The sequence below is a fragment of the Mizuhopecten yessoensis genome, unplaced genomic scaffold, assembly GCF_002113885.1.
Source record: "Mizuhopecten yessoensis strain PY_sf001 unplaced genomic scaffold, ASM211388v2 scaffold10961, whole genome shotgun sequence".
Taxonomy (NCBI): Eukaryota; Metazoa; Mollusca; class Bivalvia; order Pectinida; family Pectinidae; genus Mizuhopecten; species Mizuhopecten yessoensis.
Genome location: NW_018408808.1, coordinates 236,123 through 253,807, shown reverse-complemented (window position 1 = coordinate 253,807; position 17,685 = coordinate 236,123). Strand labels below are relative to the sequence as shown.

At 38.4% G+C, this 17,685-nt stretch overlaps 2 protein-coding genes across 5 annotated transcripts in view; one reads left to right on the top strand and one right to left on the bottom strand.

Moving 5' to 3' along the window:
* LOC110464112 (pleckstrin homology domain-containing family A member 1-like) overlaps window positions 1-17,685 on the bottom strand; it is a 65,004-nt gene that overhangs the window by 12,533 nt on the left and 34,786 nt on the right. For all 4 annotated transcript variants that reach the window (XM_021519173.1, XM_021519174.1, XM_021519172.1 and 1 more), the window contains 2 exons: window positions 11,198-11,258; window positions 7,352-7,432 (listed from right to left, as the gene is read on the bottom strand). In XM_021519173.1, the coding sequence (XP_021374848.1) occupies window positions 7,352-7,432; window positions 11,198-11,258 (142 nt within the window). The remainder of the gene's footprint in view (window positions 1-7,351; window positions 7,433-11,197; window positions 11,259-17,685) is intronic.
* On the top strand, window positions 14,837-17,124 carry LOC110464109. Its single transcript, XM_021519168.1, has one exon. It carries the CDS (start codon window positions 15,364-15,366, stop codon window positions 16,963-16,965), a length of 1,602 nt encoding a protein of 533 aa, XP_021374843.1. The 5' UTR covers window positions 14,837-15,363; the 3' UTR covers window positions 16,966-17,124.

Here is a 17,685-nt window from a genome sequence, read left to right as displayed (position 1 = left end):
TGTCACACGGAGAGCGAGTCTCCCCGTCCCTACCCATACAATATACAGAGTTATGTACCTGTGATCTGTCACATTCCCTATCCTGTCACACGGAGAGCGAGTCTCCCCGTCCCTACCCATACAATATACAGAGTTATGTACCTGTGATCTGTCACATTCCCTATCCTGTCACACGGAGAGCGAGTCTCCCCGTCCCTACCCATACAATATACAGAGTTATGTACCTGTGATCTGTCACATTCCCTATCCTGTCACACGGAGAGCGAGTCTCCCCGTCCCTACCCATACAATATACAGAGTTATGTACCTGTGATCTGTCACATTCCCTATCCTGTCACACGGAGAGCGAGTCTCCCCGTCCCTACCCATACAATATACAGAGTTATGTACCTGTGATCTGTCACATTCCCTATCCTGTCACACGGAGAGCGAGTCTCCCCGTCCCTACCCATACAATATACAGAGTTATGTACCTGTGATCTGTCACATTCCCTATCCTGTCACACGGAGAGCGAGTCTCCCCGTCCCTACCCATACAATATACAGAGTTATGTACCTGTGATCTGTCACATTCCCTATCCTGTCACACGGAGAGCGAGTCTCCCCGTCCCTACCCATACAATATACAGAGTTATGTACCTGTGATCTGTCACATTCCCTATCCTGTCACACGGAGAGCGAGTCTCCCCGTCCCTACCCATACAATATACAGAGTTATGTACCTGTGATCTGTCACATTCCCTATCCTGTCACACGGAGAGCGAGTCTCCCCGTCCCTACCCATACAATATACAGAGTTATGTACCTGTGATCTGTCACATTCCCTATCCTGTCACACGGAGAGCGAGTCTCCCCGTCCCTACCCATACAATATACAGAGTTATGTACCTGTGATCTGTCACATTCCCTATCCTGTCACACGGAGAGCGAGTCTCCCCGTCCCTACCCATACAATATACAGAGTTATGTACCTGTGATCTGTCACATTCCCTATCCTGTCACACGGAGAGCGAGTCTCCCCGTCCCTACCCATACAATATACAGAGTTATGTACCTGTGATCTGTCACATTCCCTATCCTGTCACACGGAGAGCGAGTCTCCCCGTCCCTACCCATACAATATACAGAGTTATGTACCTGTGATCTGTCACATTCCCTATCCTGTCACACGGAGAGCGAGTCTCCCCGTCCCTACCCATACAATATACAGAGTTATGTACCTGTGATCTGTCACATTCCCTATCCTGTCACACGGAGAGCGAGTCTCCCCGTCCCTACCCATACAATATACAGAGTTATGTACCTGTGATCTGTCACATTCCCTATCCTGTCACACGGAGAGCGAGTCTCCCCGTCCCTACCCATACAATATACAGAGTTATGTACCTGTGATCTGTCACATTCCCTATCCTGTCACACGGAGAGCGAGTCTCCCCGTCCCTACCCATACAATATACAGAGTTATGTACCTGTGATCTGTCACATTCCCTATCCTGTCACACGGAGAGCGAGTCTCCCCGTCCCTACCCATACAATATACAGAGTTATGTACCTGTGATCTGTCACATTCCCTATCCTGTCACACAGAGAGCAAGTCTCACTGTCCCTACTCATACAATATAAATCTACCTGTTCCTATCTAGCCAATCACCGCACAGCACCATGTGTTTTATCCGCTCCGGCGCACACGCTAGCTAGATGAAATTACCACTGAGTTGGATACTATCGAAATATAAACACACGAGTACAGCTATAAACCTTTACAGTATACACAGGTACGGTGTACATGTCAAAAGACACAGAAACATTGATAACAGTGTGATCCTGTCAATAACGGGAAGGAAGATTTCTGATCACTGGGGTTGTAACACAGATAACATCATAGGAGGTGTCAGGGGAGGTAATACTGACGGGGACAGGTACCCAATATAACAGTGTGCTCCTGTCAATAACGTGAAGGAAGATTTCTGATCACTGGGGTTGTAACACAGATAACATCATAGTAGGTGCCAGGGGAGGTAATCATAATGGGGACAGGTACCCAATATAACAGTGTGCTCCTGTCAATAACGGGAAGGAAGATTTCTGATCACTGGGGTTGTAACACAGATAGCATCATAGTAGGTGTCAGGGGAGGTAATACTGACGGGGCCAGGTACCCAATATAACAGTGTGCTCCTGTCAATAACGGGAAGGAAGATGTCTGATGACTAGGGTTGTAACACAGACAACATCATAGGAGGTGTCAGGGGAGGTAATACTGACGGGGAAAGGTACCCAATATAACAGTGTGCTCCTGTCAATAACGTGAAGGAAGATTTCTGATAACTGGGGTTGTAACACAGATAACATCATAGTAGGTGCCAGGGGAGGTAATCATAATCGGGACAGGTACCCAATATAACAGTGTGCTCCTGTCAATAACGAGAAGGAAGATTTCTGATGACTAGGGTTGTAACACAAATAACATCATAGTAGGTGTCAGGGGAGGTAATACTGACTGGGACAGGTACCCAATATAACAGTGTGATCCTGTCAATAACGGGAAGGAAGATTTCTGATGATTAGGGTTGTAACACAGATAACATCATAGGAGGTGTCAGGGGAGGGAATACTGACGGGGACAGGTACCCAATATAACAGGGTGCTCCTGTCAATAACGGGAAGGAAGATGTCTGATGACTAGGGTTGTAACACAGACAACATCATAGGAGGTGTCAGGGGAGGTAATACTGACGGGGACAGGGACCCAATATAACCGTGTGCTCCTGTCAATAACGGGAAGGAAGATTTCTGATCACTGGGGTTGTAACACAGATAACATCATAGTAGGTGCCAGGGGAGGTAATCATAATGGGGACAGGTACCCAATATAACAGTGTGCTCCTGTCAATAACGGGAAGGAAGATTTCTGATGACTAGGGTTGTAACACAGATAACATCATAGGAGGTGCCAGGGGAGGTAATCATGATGGGGACAGATACCCAATATAACAGTGTGCTCCTGTCAATAACGGGAAGGAAGATTTCTGATGACTAGGGTTGTAACACAGACAACATCATAGGAGGTGTCAGGGGAGGTAATACTGACGGGGACAGGTACCCATGATAAGATAGGGGAGGCAAACAGAGAAACGCAAAGGAGGAAATGTGAATAACAAATGCATACATTTTATGTGCATATAGCTGATCGCATATATCCATTGCGATAAGATAAGAGAGGTTATCTTGGAAGGGAAGTAACAATAGTAAGAACTAGAACTGTTTAATATCCAAGAGACTGTATATTTCTATCAGAAAGGTCAGGAGAGGTAGCGATGATCTTATTTTGGTAAAAAAACACAGCACTTTCTCATGATGAGCCTACATACGAAGTCGAAAATTAAAATAAAAACAGTAGACAAGATATCCCCTGGACATGTCTTTCAGTACTTGAGGTCAAGGCCAAACATCAATTAAAGACCATCGTTTTCTCATTTGTGTATGCTTTGACACAGCACTATCTCGATATAAACCTAGTCCGAGGTCCATAGCAGAAAACCTTGTCAATATTTTCTCGATATTTCTGTACTTATAACGTCAACGTCAAAGGGCTGATAGAGGTCATGGTGTTTCCAGTTTGGTATTCAATATACATAATGTACTTCCTTTCCATGATGTACCTACACACGAAGTCCCAAGTTTAATGATGAAACTTACCCGAAATATGCTTTTGAAACTGTTATTCTCACACGTACAAGGCAAAAACATACTGATGTCTTTATTATAACATCATTAAAAATATTAAAATATGAAACATGTTTGCTAAAAACGATGTATGAAAGCTCATCATGGTCAAAATGGTTATAATTCAGTGAATTGTGTTTGGTCATATGCACTTTCAATTTTGTAGGAAGTGGCTCAAAAACTACACACGTGACGGTTTCTGTGATCAAATTCTAATTACATGTGAGTCTATGGGCATCAGCTTATGGAAGAACCAGACTTTTACATAATTATTACATTTTCATATGTTAATAATTTAAGGATTTTTCTTATTATTAGATATTTGATCAATTCATAACATTTTACTCTATACATAGAAATTCAGTTTCTGTTTCATCCATTAACCACAGAATCAGTGAGATGTTAACTAGCTGTTTCTATGGAAACACGGGATAAACAATACCTGTCACCATCAAGATGTCTAGATCATTGATTCATACACATAGCGACGCTTCTTACTGGTCTGAAAGGAGTGTCAGGGTTACAAAGGCAACCAAACAAAATACAGACATTTTCAAAAGTATTCACTTGTACATATCAAATTTTCGTAATTGAAACATGCATTAACAAGAAATAGGTGTGAAAATCCATTAACCTGATTCACAGTGCTAGTTAATTTTTGTGTCAGGGCTAGTCAAATTTTAGATAGTTTCCATTAAAAAAGTCGGACTAACAAAATTGCCTGAAGCTACATGTAGAATTCAAAACATGAAATTGTAAACCCCCCAAATGTAGGATTATTTCAGTGTAACAGACATTTCGACCCTCTGCACCACTACAAGTTTCCGTAGTTTTTTTTTTTTTTTGGAATGATATGTCATAATTATGGGAAAATATATACAATAGGTTCCACTTTATTGCAAGCCAATTTGTGAGAAAATTGTATGTGCTTAACCAAGTTATTTCAATAGCAAAAAAGTAGAACTTACTGTCTTCTTTAAGCTATCAAGAATACGTATGAACAATGTGTAAACATATCAGATCTAATGGAACAGGCCGTTCCTCACAAATAAAATAATATCAAACTTCGCTAGCTACAGGACTCAAGAATTATGAAGTTCTAACACCAAACTTTGTAAAATAATACGGTCAAGTCTGTATTGAGAGACCAACCTAAATCTGCCAAATGTGATCCTTTAATAGAGGTGGTGTCTTATAGAAGTTCGGTACACAAAGGAATCACTATAATAGGGAACATTTTAAAGTGATCTCTTAACATACGTCATTTCTTAATAGAGGTGGTCGCATGAGTAGGTTTGACTGTATCGACAAATCAGCTTCAATCACTTAAGGTGTGAACATTGCTTTTGAACTGTTAGATAAAATGTAAAATTAGACATTTTGCCAAATTGAATGTAGGTGAAGGCCATTTGAATTTATATTGCAAACAAACTTGCTAATGCTGAGAAATGAGAAAGCAATGCTCGCTCTGAACATCAACTTAAGCACGTCAATGATGGAAGCCTTATTAAGCCATCCTACTTTGTTTATAGCAAAACTGGACTGTATGTAATGCTGGCTGGATTTCTGTGACAGTTCTGTACAAATTAGGGCCAATATGTTACCTTAAACACAGGCCGGCTGGTGGGACGCCTCATTAGTGCTGGCTAGATTTCTGTGACAGTTCTGTACAAATTAGGGCCAATATGTTACCTCAAACACAGGCCGGCTGCTGGGACGCCTCATTAGTGCTTGCTAATTAACGAAGCTTGACTTAAGCAAACAGTTCCTGTGTTTTACCATTCGCGGACATTTTAATTTCAGTAAATCATTATGTAAAATATTTGCTCAGCTAGGAGTATGAGATTATAAGCTGTTTAACGTTTCTATTTTGATCACTGGTATGGCGCCTGTGATAGCACCATATATACTGTTTCCAACATTAAAACTTTATATAATGCTGTAAGTCCCAAAACGATTATTTCGAAAGCATCGATATGACGAAAACATATTTATCCTGAAATAAGCCTATGAGGCTTAACCCTTTCACCCCTATTTAACTTTAGTAGACTCTACCATGCATTGATGTGGATGAGTCCAATATGGTCTACAGTGGTGAAAGGGTTAACATAAAGTAGGCGGTGCACTAATAACAAAACAATGAAATAGCATTTCTAAATATTTCATTTGAACTGTTATAGACTTGGGTGGGCTAATTAACAGACATGGGCTTATTGCTGGTTAAATGTGTGTGTTTGTAAGCAGAAATTGAACGCATGCCATTTCTTTATAAATATACCAAATAGTTTTAGCAACCATTTAGCAAATTTACAAGATGAAAGAGATATGGTTATTAGAGATATAATTTTAATAATAAATATCATTTATTTAATAACCTTATTTATACTTCTTTAACCCTTTCAACCCGATGTCATTTTAGTACACTCTACCATGCATTGATTTGGATGAGTCTATTATAGTCTACAGTGGTGAAAGGGATAATTACAAAACACACTGAGCTAAAAACATGAGACCGTGACCATTTGTACATGATATGATTAAGAGAGTTAAAAGTCACTGATTCTGAACAACACAAATATATTTAAATTTTCCAATCTACATCCATGTTCAGGGCTGAGGCTGAAAAACATGTTAGCTTGCTAGACCAGAAAAGTTAATTTAGCAAAATTGCTGCAACATATCAGAAATGATGTCCCTGTCTGTTTAGGCAGATGATAGAGAGTTGTTACACTTACATGCTAAACTATAGTCTAGTGATCTGAAACGGATACATCAAATATAATTTTGTTGCCAACAAAACCTGTTAAAACAGTACATCTATTGTAAAATAATGAACAAGTATCATTATTTTGAAAACAAATTTAACATTGACTTTGTATGGCAAATCATAGATTACTTGATTTCCACTGTATTTTATGTAAGGTGTGAACTTACCTGGACAGACTTTTGTGTATATCAGGTGTGAACTTACCTGGGCAGACGGTTGTGTATGTCAGGTGTAAACTTACCTGGGCAGACTTTCGTGTATGTCAGGTGTAAACTTACCTGGGCAGACTTTTGTGTATGTCAGGTGTGAACTTACCTGGGCAGACTTTTGTGTATGTCAGGTGTAAACTTACATTGACAGACTTTTGTGTATGTCAGATGTAAACTTACCTGGACAGACTTTTGTGTATGTCAGGTGTAAACTTACATTGACAGACTTTTGTGTATGCCAGATGTAAACTTACCTGGACAGACTTTTGTGTATGTCAGGTGTAAACTTACCTGGGCAGACTTTTGTGTATGTCAGGTGGACAGATTTTTGTGTATGTCAGATGTAAACTTACCTGGACAGACTTTTGTGTATGCCAGATGTAAACTTACCTGGACAGACTTTTGTGTATGTCAGGTGTGATCTTACCTGGTAGGACTTTTGTGTATATCAGGTGTGAACTTACCTGAACAAACTTTTTTATATGCCAGTTGTGAACTGACCTGGACAGACTTTTGTGTATATCAGGTGTAAACTTACCTGGACAGACTTTTGTGTATATCAGGTGTAAACTGACCTGGACAGGCTTTTGTGTATATCAGGTGTAAACTGACCTGGACAGACTTTTGTGTATATCAGGTGTAAACTTACCTGGACAGACTTTTCTGGTTCTAGTTCATATGTTTTCTGTATGACCTCAATCCAACTGACCATCTCCTCTGGGTTATCACACTGAAACAAGACAACACTGATTAAAAACAACACCGATCGTTGTAAAGGTTTACTATCAATTTTTATCAAGTATTACCGTAATGAGGAATTTTGTCATTGCTATATTACTATTGTATGGAATCTTTCATTGTAAACAAATGTTTGGATCGGTTCCAGAGGGCGTACCCTCGACTGATCACATACCCATTGTTCGTGTCCGTTGATTAACATAATTTAGTCACTGAGCTGTCTATAAAGTAAAATAGAGTTCAAAGAATTATATTTTTTATTAAATATGGATATTTCAGCAAAGTTATGACTGATCTGAACTTTGAATCATTGGTTTGGATTTTGTAAGTTCTGGATATTTATAAGTTCAGGAAATCGTCAACTTGGGTTCGTAGCCACAATGACACTGCAATGAAATTATTAATCGAGAATGAGTTACCGACCCCTCACTTCTCTGTCGTAACAAAAGAGGCCCAGGGGGCCTGTATCGCTCACCTGGATATCTAAACAATCATATTATTGTTCAAATAAGATCCCATGGATAGGGCCAGACCCCAATCCATGTAGCATATCTGTTTTAGATTTTTTTTACGCCCAGCAATAACATATATAGCTTTTGGGTGGGAATCTCAACTGTTTCGAAGTTATGACACAGGGGTTAAGTCCCCAAGGGTGGAGCAGACCCCGCAGCAGCCTGTCCTTTTGTAAAATTGTTAATCCCCACCACATAGGGATACTTCCAACTAAATATTGTTGATACATGTATCTATCTCTTAGAAAAAGTCACTTAAAGCAATATATAACTAAATCACACTTTTTGGTCTGCCCCTCATTCTCCTGGGGGTTTCAGCCCCACCATTTGTACAATTTTAAATGTTCACCACCTGGGGATGCTTCGAGTCAAATATGGTTGATATCCATTGCTTATTTAAAAGAAAAAATCACTTAAAGCAATACTGCCAATTAGCCCTTTTTGGGGCCCACCCCTCAGCCCTGAGAGGGGGGGAGGGGTCAGCCCCTTCATTTGTACAATTTTGGAATCTTTACCTCCAATGAATGTTTCCGACCAAATATGATTTATATCCTGTGCATATTTCTACAGAAGTCGTTTTTAGCAATATAGTCAAATTGCCCACTGGTGAGCTTATAAAGGAAAATAGTCAAATATGGGTAATTTTCTTTTTGGAAAAATGTGTTAAATCAAGGCATGTAGTTTGTCCTTAACCAGCATTTAGTACACTTCTTATGTCAAATAAAGTCTGTGTATGACTTTTGTTTCATTCAAATATATATCCTCTGTGATAATAAACTGTTGTACTAATTCAGGACAAATCTCAGTTGACTTTTGATCTCTACTTATGACCTTGACCTTTGTCTAGGGCTAGGAAAGTACTACATTTGCTTTCATCTATCTACCGTTGTCTTTTTATAGTTTCATTACATTATGAACAATAATCATACACAGACCATATTTGACATAAGAAGTGTACTAAATACTAGTTAAGGACAAACTACATGCCTTGATTTAACACATTTTTCCAAAAAGAAAATTACCCGTATTTGACTATTTTCCTTTATTAGCTCACCAGGTGAGCTTATGTCATATCATGGCGTCTGTTGTCCGCCCGTCGTCTGTCGTTCGTCCATCGTTCGTCTGTCGTCGGTCGTCATTGACTTTTGATCTCTACTTATGACCTTGACCTTTGTCTAGGGCTAGGAAAAAATACATTTGCTTTCATCTATCTACCGTTGTCTTTTTATAGTTTCATTACATTATGAACAAAATTTCAGTTGTTGATCTAATTTACATACTAAGATTACATATGATAAGCCAATGCCCGGTAATAAACCCATTCATATATATTGCCCACATTTGCCTTTTTTGTCCTGGTTAAAGTTTATCCTCATCTGATTTTCGACTCAGTAATGAGTTGTTGTTCTCCATGGGTTTTGCAGGATATACATGCTATAAACGATAAATTATTGACATAATTCTTTTTTTTCATTTTAACACATGAATTCTTTATTGGTGAGACAACTTGTGTACCTGACACTCACCTGTATATAAAACGTGTGTACCTGACACTCACCTGTATATAAAACTTGTGTACCTGACACTCACCTGTATATAAAATGTGTGTACCTGACACTCACCTGTATACAAAATCTGTGTACCTGACACTCACCTGTATATAAAACGTGTGTACCTGAAACTCAACTGTATATAAAACTTGTGTACCTGACACTCACCTATATACAAAATGTGTGTACCTGACACTCACCTATGTATAAAACTTGTGTACCTGACACTCACCTGTATATAAAACTTGTATACCTGACACTCACCTGTATACAAAACGTGTGTACCTGACACTCACCTGTATACAAAATCTGTGTAACTGACACTCACCTGTATATAAAACGTGTGTACCTGAAACTCAACTGTATATAAAATGTGTGTACCTGACACTCACCTGTATATAAAATTTGTGTACCTGACACTCACCTGTATATAAAACGTGTGTACCTGACACTCCCCTGTATACAAAACGTGTGTACCTGACACTCACCTGTATATAAAATGTGTGTACCTGACACTCACCTGTATACAAAATGTGTGTACCTGATACTCACCTATGTATAAAACTTGTGTACCTGACACTCACCTGTATACAAAATGTGTGTACCTGACACTCACCTGTATATAAAACTTGTGTACCTGACACTCACCTGTTTATAAAACTTGTGTACCTGACACTCACCTGTATATAAAACGTGTGTACCTGAAACTCAACTGTATATAAAATGTGTGTACCTGACACTCACCTGTATAAAAACTTTTGTACCTGACACTCACCTGTATACAAAACGTGTGTACCTGACACTCACCTGTATATAAAATGTGTGTACCTGACACTCACCTGTATAAAAACTTTTGTACCTGACACTCACCTGTATACAAAACGTGTGTACCTGACACTCACCTGTATATAAAACTTGGGAACCTGACACTCACCTGTATACAAAATGTGTGTACCTGATACTCACCTATGTATAAAACTTGTGTACCTGACACTCACCTGTATACAAAACGTGTGTACCTGACACTCACCTGTATATAAAACTTGTGTACCTGACACTAACCTGTATATAAAACTTGTGTCCCTGACACTCAACTGTATATAAAACTTGTGTACCTGACACTCACCTGTTTATAAAACTTGTGTACCTGACACTCACCTGTATAAAAACTTGAGTACCTGACACTCACCTGTATACAAAATGTGTGTACCTGACACTCACCTGTATAAAAACTTTTGTACCTGACACTCACCTGTATACAAAACGTGTGTACCTGACACTCACCTGTATATAAAACTGGTGTACCTGACACTCACCTGTTTATAAAACTTGTGTACCTGACACTCACCTGTATAAAAACTTGAGTACCTGACACTCACCTGTATACAAAATGTGTGTACCTGACGCTCACCTGTATATAAAACGTGTGTACCTGACACTAACCTGTATATAAAACTTGTGTTCCTGACACTCACCTGTTTATAAAACTTGTGTACCTGACACTCACCTGTATAAAAACTTGTGTACCTGACACTCACCTGTATATAAAACTTGTGTACCTGACACTCACCTGTATACAAAATGTGTGTACCTGACGCTCACTGTATATAAAACTTGTGTCCGACACTCACCTGTATATCAAACTTGTGTACCTGACACTCACCTGTATATAAAACTTGTGTACCTGACACTCACCTGTATATAAAACGTCCTTTTATGTGTTACTATTTCATACAGGTTATCTCGATTTGGATGTCTGTAAATAAAAATGTGACTTAGTAAATAAAACAACATAATTAATTAACCTTCATTATATATTTAACAGAACTCTTTTAATTAATATAATAACTATTTAAATTCATTTTTTTGGTTTGTTGTTGTTTTGTTCATACTCCAATGGAAGACATAAGAGGCACAAGAGACCTGTATGGCTCTCCTGTAATTCACATATACCTTCAAGTTAGGTCAAATTCAAATTTTCAAACAAAGTTGATAAAATGCAAGCTGAATTAAGTACTACTGATTCTAAAGGTTTTCAACAAATGTTTCCCTTTGCCTGTCTCTTTAAAATTTGGTCAAAGGTCATTTTTTTTAACAAATTTGAGAATTCTTTATCAAGGCACTATACTTGCTGTAAAGCATCAGGCTTCCCACTTGATCTCACAAGAATATAGTTTAAAACTTTTAACAATTTCAACAACTATTTATCTAATCAACGTGTAAGTATAAAGGTTACCTAGAGAATGGGTAAATGACATTCATTTGATCAAACTTGATAGCACTGTCTTCATCTCAGGATGTTACAGATTAAATATGATTCAAGAGCCCAGTTGTTAAAAGGTGATTAGTTTAGTCAGTGATTAGTGCACAATTTCTTTTGCTTGTATCTGAAAAATGCAACCATAACCTAATTCAAAACTCTCTAGACAGTAAATATATTGCTAAAGTAAGTTTCGCGCACCATTAAAACTTTTTACACAGTACATAGATGAAATTATTAGAGGTTTTGGTTTTGTTTGTTTATTTTTTAAATCCTTTTAACAGCTAAAGTCATTTAAGGACGTGCCAGGTTTTGGTGGTGGAGGAAAGCCTGAGTTACCACTCATTACACTGGTATATCTACCTACAGTACAGGTATATATATATGTCTTGTTACCCAAAACACATTGTATATATACCCACAGAATAGGTATGCATAATTACCCAAACTACAAGTATATCTACCTACTGTACAGGTATGTCTTATTAGACCTTTCTCATTTTGGGGTAGACCTAGCACGGAGCAAGGAGACAGAGACCCAGACAAGTAAATACAGGGGTCATTTCAAAAATAATTTTATATGGAACGTAGCGTATAGGGTATGTCGGAGTGTGTACACGCACATGTACGTGACTACAGGTAAGCGAACAGGTAACATCATATGGAGACACATTATACAATTCGTGGCTCACTGCGGCAAGTATGTAACCGTGGTAATTGATATGTTAATGTCTCCACTAAGGATCTCACCCGGGACCTCTGTTGTATTATTCTGACGCCAAATGAGTTAAAAGAAATTCACCGAACCCCGGTGTAAGATTCATTTTCAGTAAAAATGCCACCAATCCCCAAAAAGGTGTAAAATTACTCAACAAAAAGGGGCGTAGCACCAATAGAAAAAAAACGGGCTTACACATAAAAAATCTGTGTATACCCAATGTCTAAACATCGACAATTTAACAATAACAAAAGATGACATCATGTAATCAAAATAATAACATAATTGTATTTAATCATTAACTTAATACGTATAATACTATAACATCCTTCCCGGAATCCATGTTCGTCTATTACTTCCAATCCAGTTTTTTCAGTGCTTTGTTGTGGTCTGGTAAATTACAAACATCAATTTACGAAATGAAGAAAGCAGCTAATACTTCCAACGTCAAAAAAATAAAAAAAAAAAAAAAAAAGCTATCACAAATGGTCTCTCTTGAACTTTTAGCCATAATGCTTTCTCTGGGATAGAATATCAAGTCTATCTATTTCCTAAATAACTACCACCACCTATTATCCTTTTCTGATGGAGAGTTGGGTTGTACAAATTCTACGTCATATTAAAAAAACAAAAATATCTGAAATAAAGCTACTTGAGACTGAGTTGTCTCTTGAGAAACGTGATTTAGAAAACCGCGCATTCAGAAATTAAAGTATATCATACATTTGAACGTGTTCCTCTAAAGATCTTAGCGCGCTCTTTTTAATTGAATTTGTCTAGAAAGAGTTACGTGTGTTTTTAGATAAACATTTTCGAGATAAATAGGTGAAAATCAGAATATTTACGAGAACTTCGGACTATATCAATATGTATTTGCAATTATTTGCTGTTTCCTGCATGACCGACCCACTAAAAATGAGGGGGGGGGGGGGGGGGATCATTTAAATGTTTTTCTTAGAAAACTGTTATAGGGATAATTTCTGTTATTTAAAAAAAATATGTTTTCTGAAAAAATCCCGGTAGGGTGAGATCAGCCAGGAGAAGTTTATCAATTGTTATGAAAATCAGGGGATGTAACTGTAGGTAACAAGTAAGGAACACTAAATGATAATTCTCTAGTGTTTTTGTCGCAAGCAGGGCGACAGGAATCCTTAAGGATTTCACACCCTTCGTAATACATGTTTTTCTTGTCGTATTTTGGTGTCGTCATTTCCGTATAGCAAAATTATAGTAACACCGGGTAAACAATTTTACACGTGTGTGACGATGATATGTCAACACCCGATATCAAGACTTCACTGGGAAATGTGTAATCACACGTACTTCAGATATAAAGCTGATGATACAAAGACATTAATTAACTCATGGGAAGGCACTGACATGCATGTAACATCAGACGACTTTAAGAAGCGCATGGAATGCAGACTGATGTGTTTTGTTTACCGACCTCACCTGTACAAGCTCGGAGTCGCAATGAGTTTTGTTGTCGAGCGAGTTACGCTCTGTCAAATAAATCATTTCACAAATAGTGGTTTGTAAAATATCAAAATCCCTATAAAACGAAGTGCATGTGCGTGCACGTGATAACGGCATACCATGTGATAGCCTATGATTACATATGTACCTGATATTTAAATATACCATGCATAAGCGGCCTATGGAATGATGTCCAACGTGTACATGATTGAGAGAAATATTATTCCGTAAAAGAACTGTAAATTGACAATTTGATATAGTAATTTAATTTATATCCGTCGTTTTTGGTATAGTAAAGAAAATAGCTGTCATTGTATAAATTCTATCCCTCTGCAAAAGTTCCGATTTTTTTCAAGGTAGACAACTCTCATCGCAATCAAAATTATTGTAAAATGTCAAATATTTGGTTCAAATTTTCACTCTTTTTGTATGAAACTATGTGGTTTTTTTCTGTATTTTTCATAAAAAAAACCCCCAGTTTATCAGAATCCTTAGATTTTCATAAAATCATCTCTACATAGTGACATAACCATTATGTGAAACTTTCATTGAATTCTGCTGGTTAATTGCGAAAAGGTGGAGCCTCCTTAATACAGATGAAATGAAGAAAGATTTTGAGATGTTCCCTGAATTTACTACTCTCAGTGTCCGTCTCTGACTCCGTGCTAGGTCTGCCTCAAAATGAGAAATGTCTATTACCAAATACACAGGTATATCTACCTTAGGTACAGGTATCACATTACTGAATACACATACATTTTAGACAATACACACCAGGTATGTAAATGCTACGGTTTATAAACACAACCTACACTGACCTACTACACCGTCTATGTCTTTATTATCACTGTTTGTCTGTCGGTAACCTAGTTCAACAGGGAAGTTATATAGTCTGCACACCTGCAGGTCTAAACAGGTAGATCTACTCGTTGCAGTTGATGGGTGTCCCGGAGCACAAATGTGTTAAAATTATTTACCTTTCAGAAGAATTAGGAAATTTAGCCAAACATCATCATGGGACTTGAAGTTTGATCAAAACTTTTACAATGTCAGCTGGAAAGTGACAGATTATTCAACAAAGACAGAGGGAAGTTCATCATGTGATCGTGAATCCCAGGGCAGGATAAATATGGACCATGTAAGTGAACAATCTGAAGTGTGGAACGGTAAACCTGGATTCATCATCACAGTAACCCTGTGACATCAGTGATCGTGAGGTAGTTATTTTACAGTGTTTTTACATTACTATACGTTAATTTACAAACATATACCACTGGATTGGACAGCGACGTTTTTATTCCTTTACATTAAACAATATGTGTGACAGTGTTAACTGATAATGATATGTGCATATAAGAAAAACAAACATCTTCAAGATATCAACAAATAATTGAGCTCTTCATCAAAATGGCAACCCCTAAAAGCCAAATGCCTCTCCGAATGAAAGGTCAAACGACCTGTAGTTATCATAAGGGGAGACAACTGGACTTTTTCTGTGAAAAATGTCGTGAACCGGTCTGTCCAAAATGCCTTTCTTCTGTTCACAAAGGTCACATTGTATGTGAGATAAGTGAAATCACTCCACAGAAAGAACCAGACATTAAAAACTTCATAGACAGAACAGAAAAAAATGACCTTGAAGAAATTGGGAAACATATCAAATCTACTGATACGCTCCTTAAAGACAACACCAGTACTTTTGAGAAGCTGTCACAAAAATTAACAATGCAAACAAATAAATTAAAACAAGAACTGGACATGCTTACAGAACAGACACTCTCTCTTTACCACAAAATGGAAGAGGATAATACCAAGCTGATAAAGAAATACAAACAGGACCTGGAGATGTACGAGAAGCAACTCAAACAACAAATTCAGGAGTGTAAAGCAGCTCTCCAGCGTGGTTCACACATACAGATTTATGATACATTTTGTGAGATCCACTCTCCTACACACAGTCTCCCTGTAAAACCTGTCCTGGGTACTGCCAACTTCACTCCAAATGAAAATTCTCAAGATCACTTGAAACAAGCCTTTGGCAAAGTTACCACCTCAGGTCAAGATCAAACTTTAACTGACCAGGATTGGTCAGTCTCAACATCTGATGATCTGGGACAACCCTCTACACAACAACAACGGTCAGGAGCAAAAGTGAAGAAAGCAGTGACAACATACAAACTACTGCCACAGACCAAGGTAGTGGAGGAATGGAGGTCTCCATGTCACATTGGTTCTATATGTCCCACCACTGATGGTCAGATGTGGACCAGGGCCAGTGGTGACACATTAACTCTCCTGGACAGGAAGGGTAAAGTAATACAGGAGATCACACACAATGACTATATCTATAACATCAGTCTGTCACCCACCACACACACACTGTGGGTCTGTGATTATAAAAACAACATCATGGAGCTGGTATCAGGACGACTGACACACAGATTCAGTACCAAGGAGGAACCCAGGTGTATATGTGTTACAGCCAATACCCATGTCATTGTAGGGATGCCCAAACACATCTCCAAATTTACCACAGATGGTAAAATGGTGTGTACTACAATGACTAAAGGGACTGGGAAACCATTAGTGTGTACACCACACAGGATCTCAGAGTGTCCTGTCACTCACAATGTGGCAGTCGCTGATTTCAGTAGTGAAAGTGATGGTGGTGATGGAAAACGACATGTTGTTGTGATGGACACTAATTTCAAGGAGCTGTTTGTATATAGAGGTGACATCCCCAGTACATATAAACCAACACCACAAACAGGAGGTCAACCATTTAACCCCTGGGGTGTGGTGTATGACAGTGTTGGGAACCTGATCATAGGGGACTGTATCAACCGCAGGGTCCTACTCATCAGTGGAGGTGGTGAGTTCCTCAGGGTCATACACACAGACACAGGCCGTACATGGGCTGTAGGTATAGACAGGGAGGATGTCCTGTGGGCAGTGTTTGATACATGGGATAGCAACAAAGTCGCACTACTACAGTACAGCAGTGTGTGACTCCTGTAACCAAACAACTAGTGTATCTAGTTACCATGACAGTGACATGGAAATCAGAGACAAAGGAAACTTATCATGATTACAAATCAACTACAGATTGTGTGACATTCACAGGAATATAAGTAAAATGTCTAGACTACAGATTGTGTGACATTCACATGATTATAAGTAAAATGTCTAGACTACAGACTGTGTGACATTCACAGGATTATATGTAAAATGTCTAGACTACAGACTGTGTGACATTCACAGGATTATAAGTAAAATGTCTACACTACAGATTGTGTGACATTTACAGGATTATATGTAAAATGTCTAGACTACAGATTGTGGGACATTCACATGATTATAAGTAAAATGTCTAGACTACAGATTGTGCGACATTTACAGGATTATTAGTGAAATGTCTAGACTACAGATTGTGACATTCACAGGATTATAAGATAAACAAGAGGCCCATGGGCCTTAACGGTCACCTGATATATTTATACAGAGAGTTGGTTTTGTTTTTAACATGAACAGAATTATTATTCAAAGTGACAAAAAACAATAAAACCACCTTATTCAATATCTAGCATACAGATTTAAGACTAAAAAGTATTTGAAACTAGCATCTCTGATTCTAAACAAGGGCCCCACCCTACAGCCATTGGGGGTAGGGCTGGCTCAAAATGTAATATTCAAAGTATCATTTGCCATTATAAACCATAATGCCCCCCC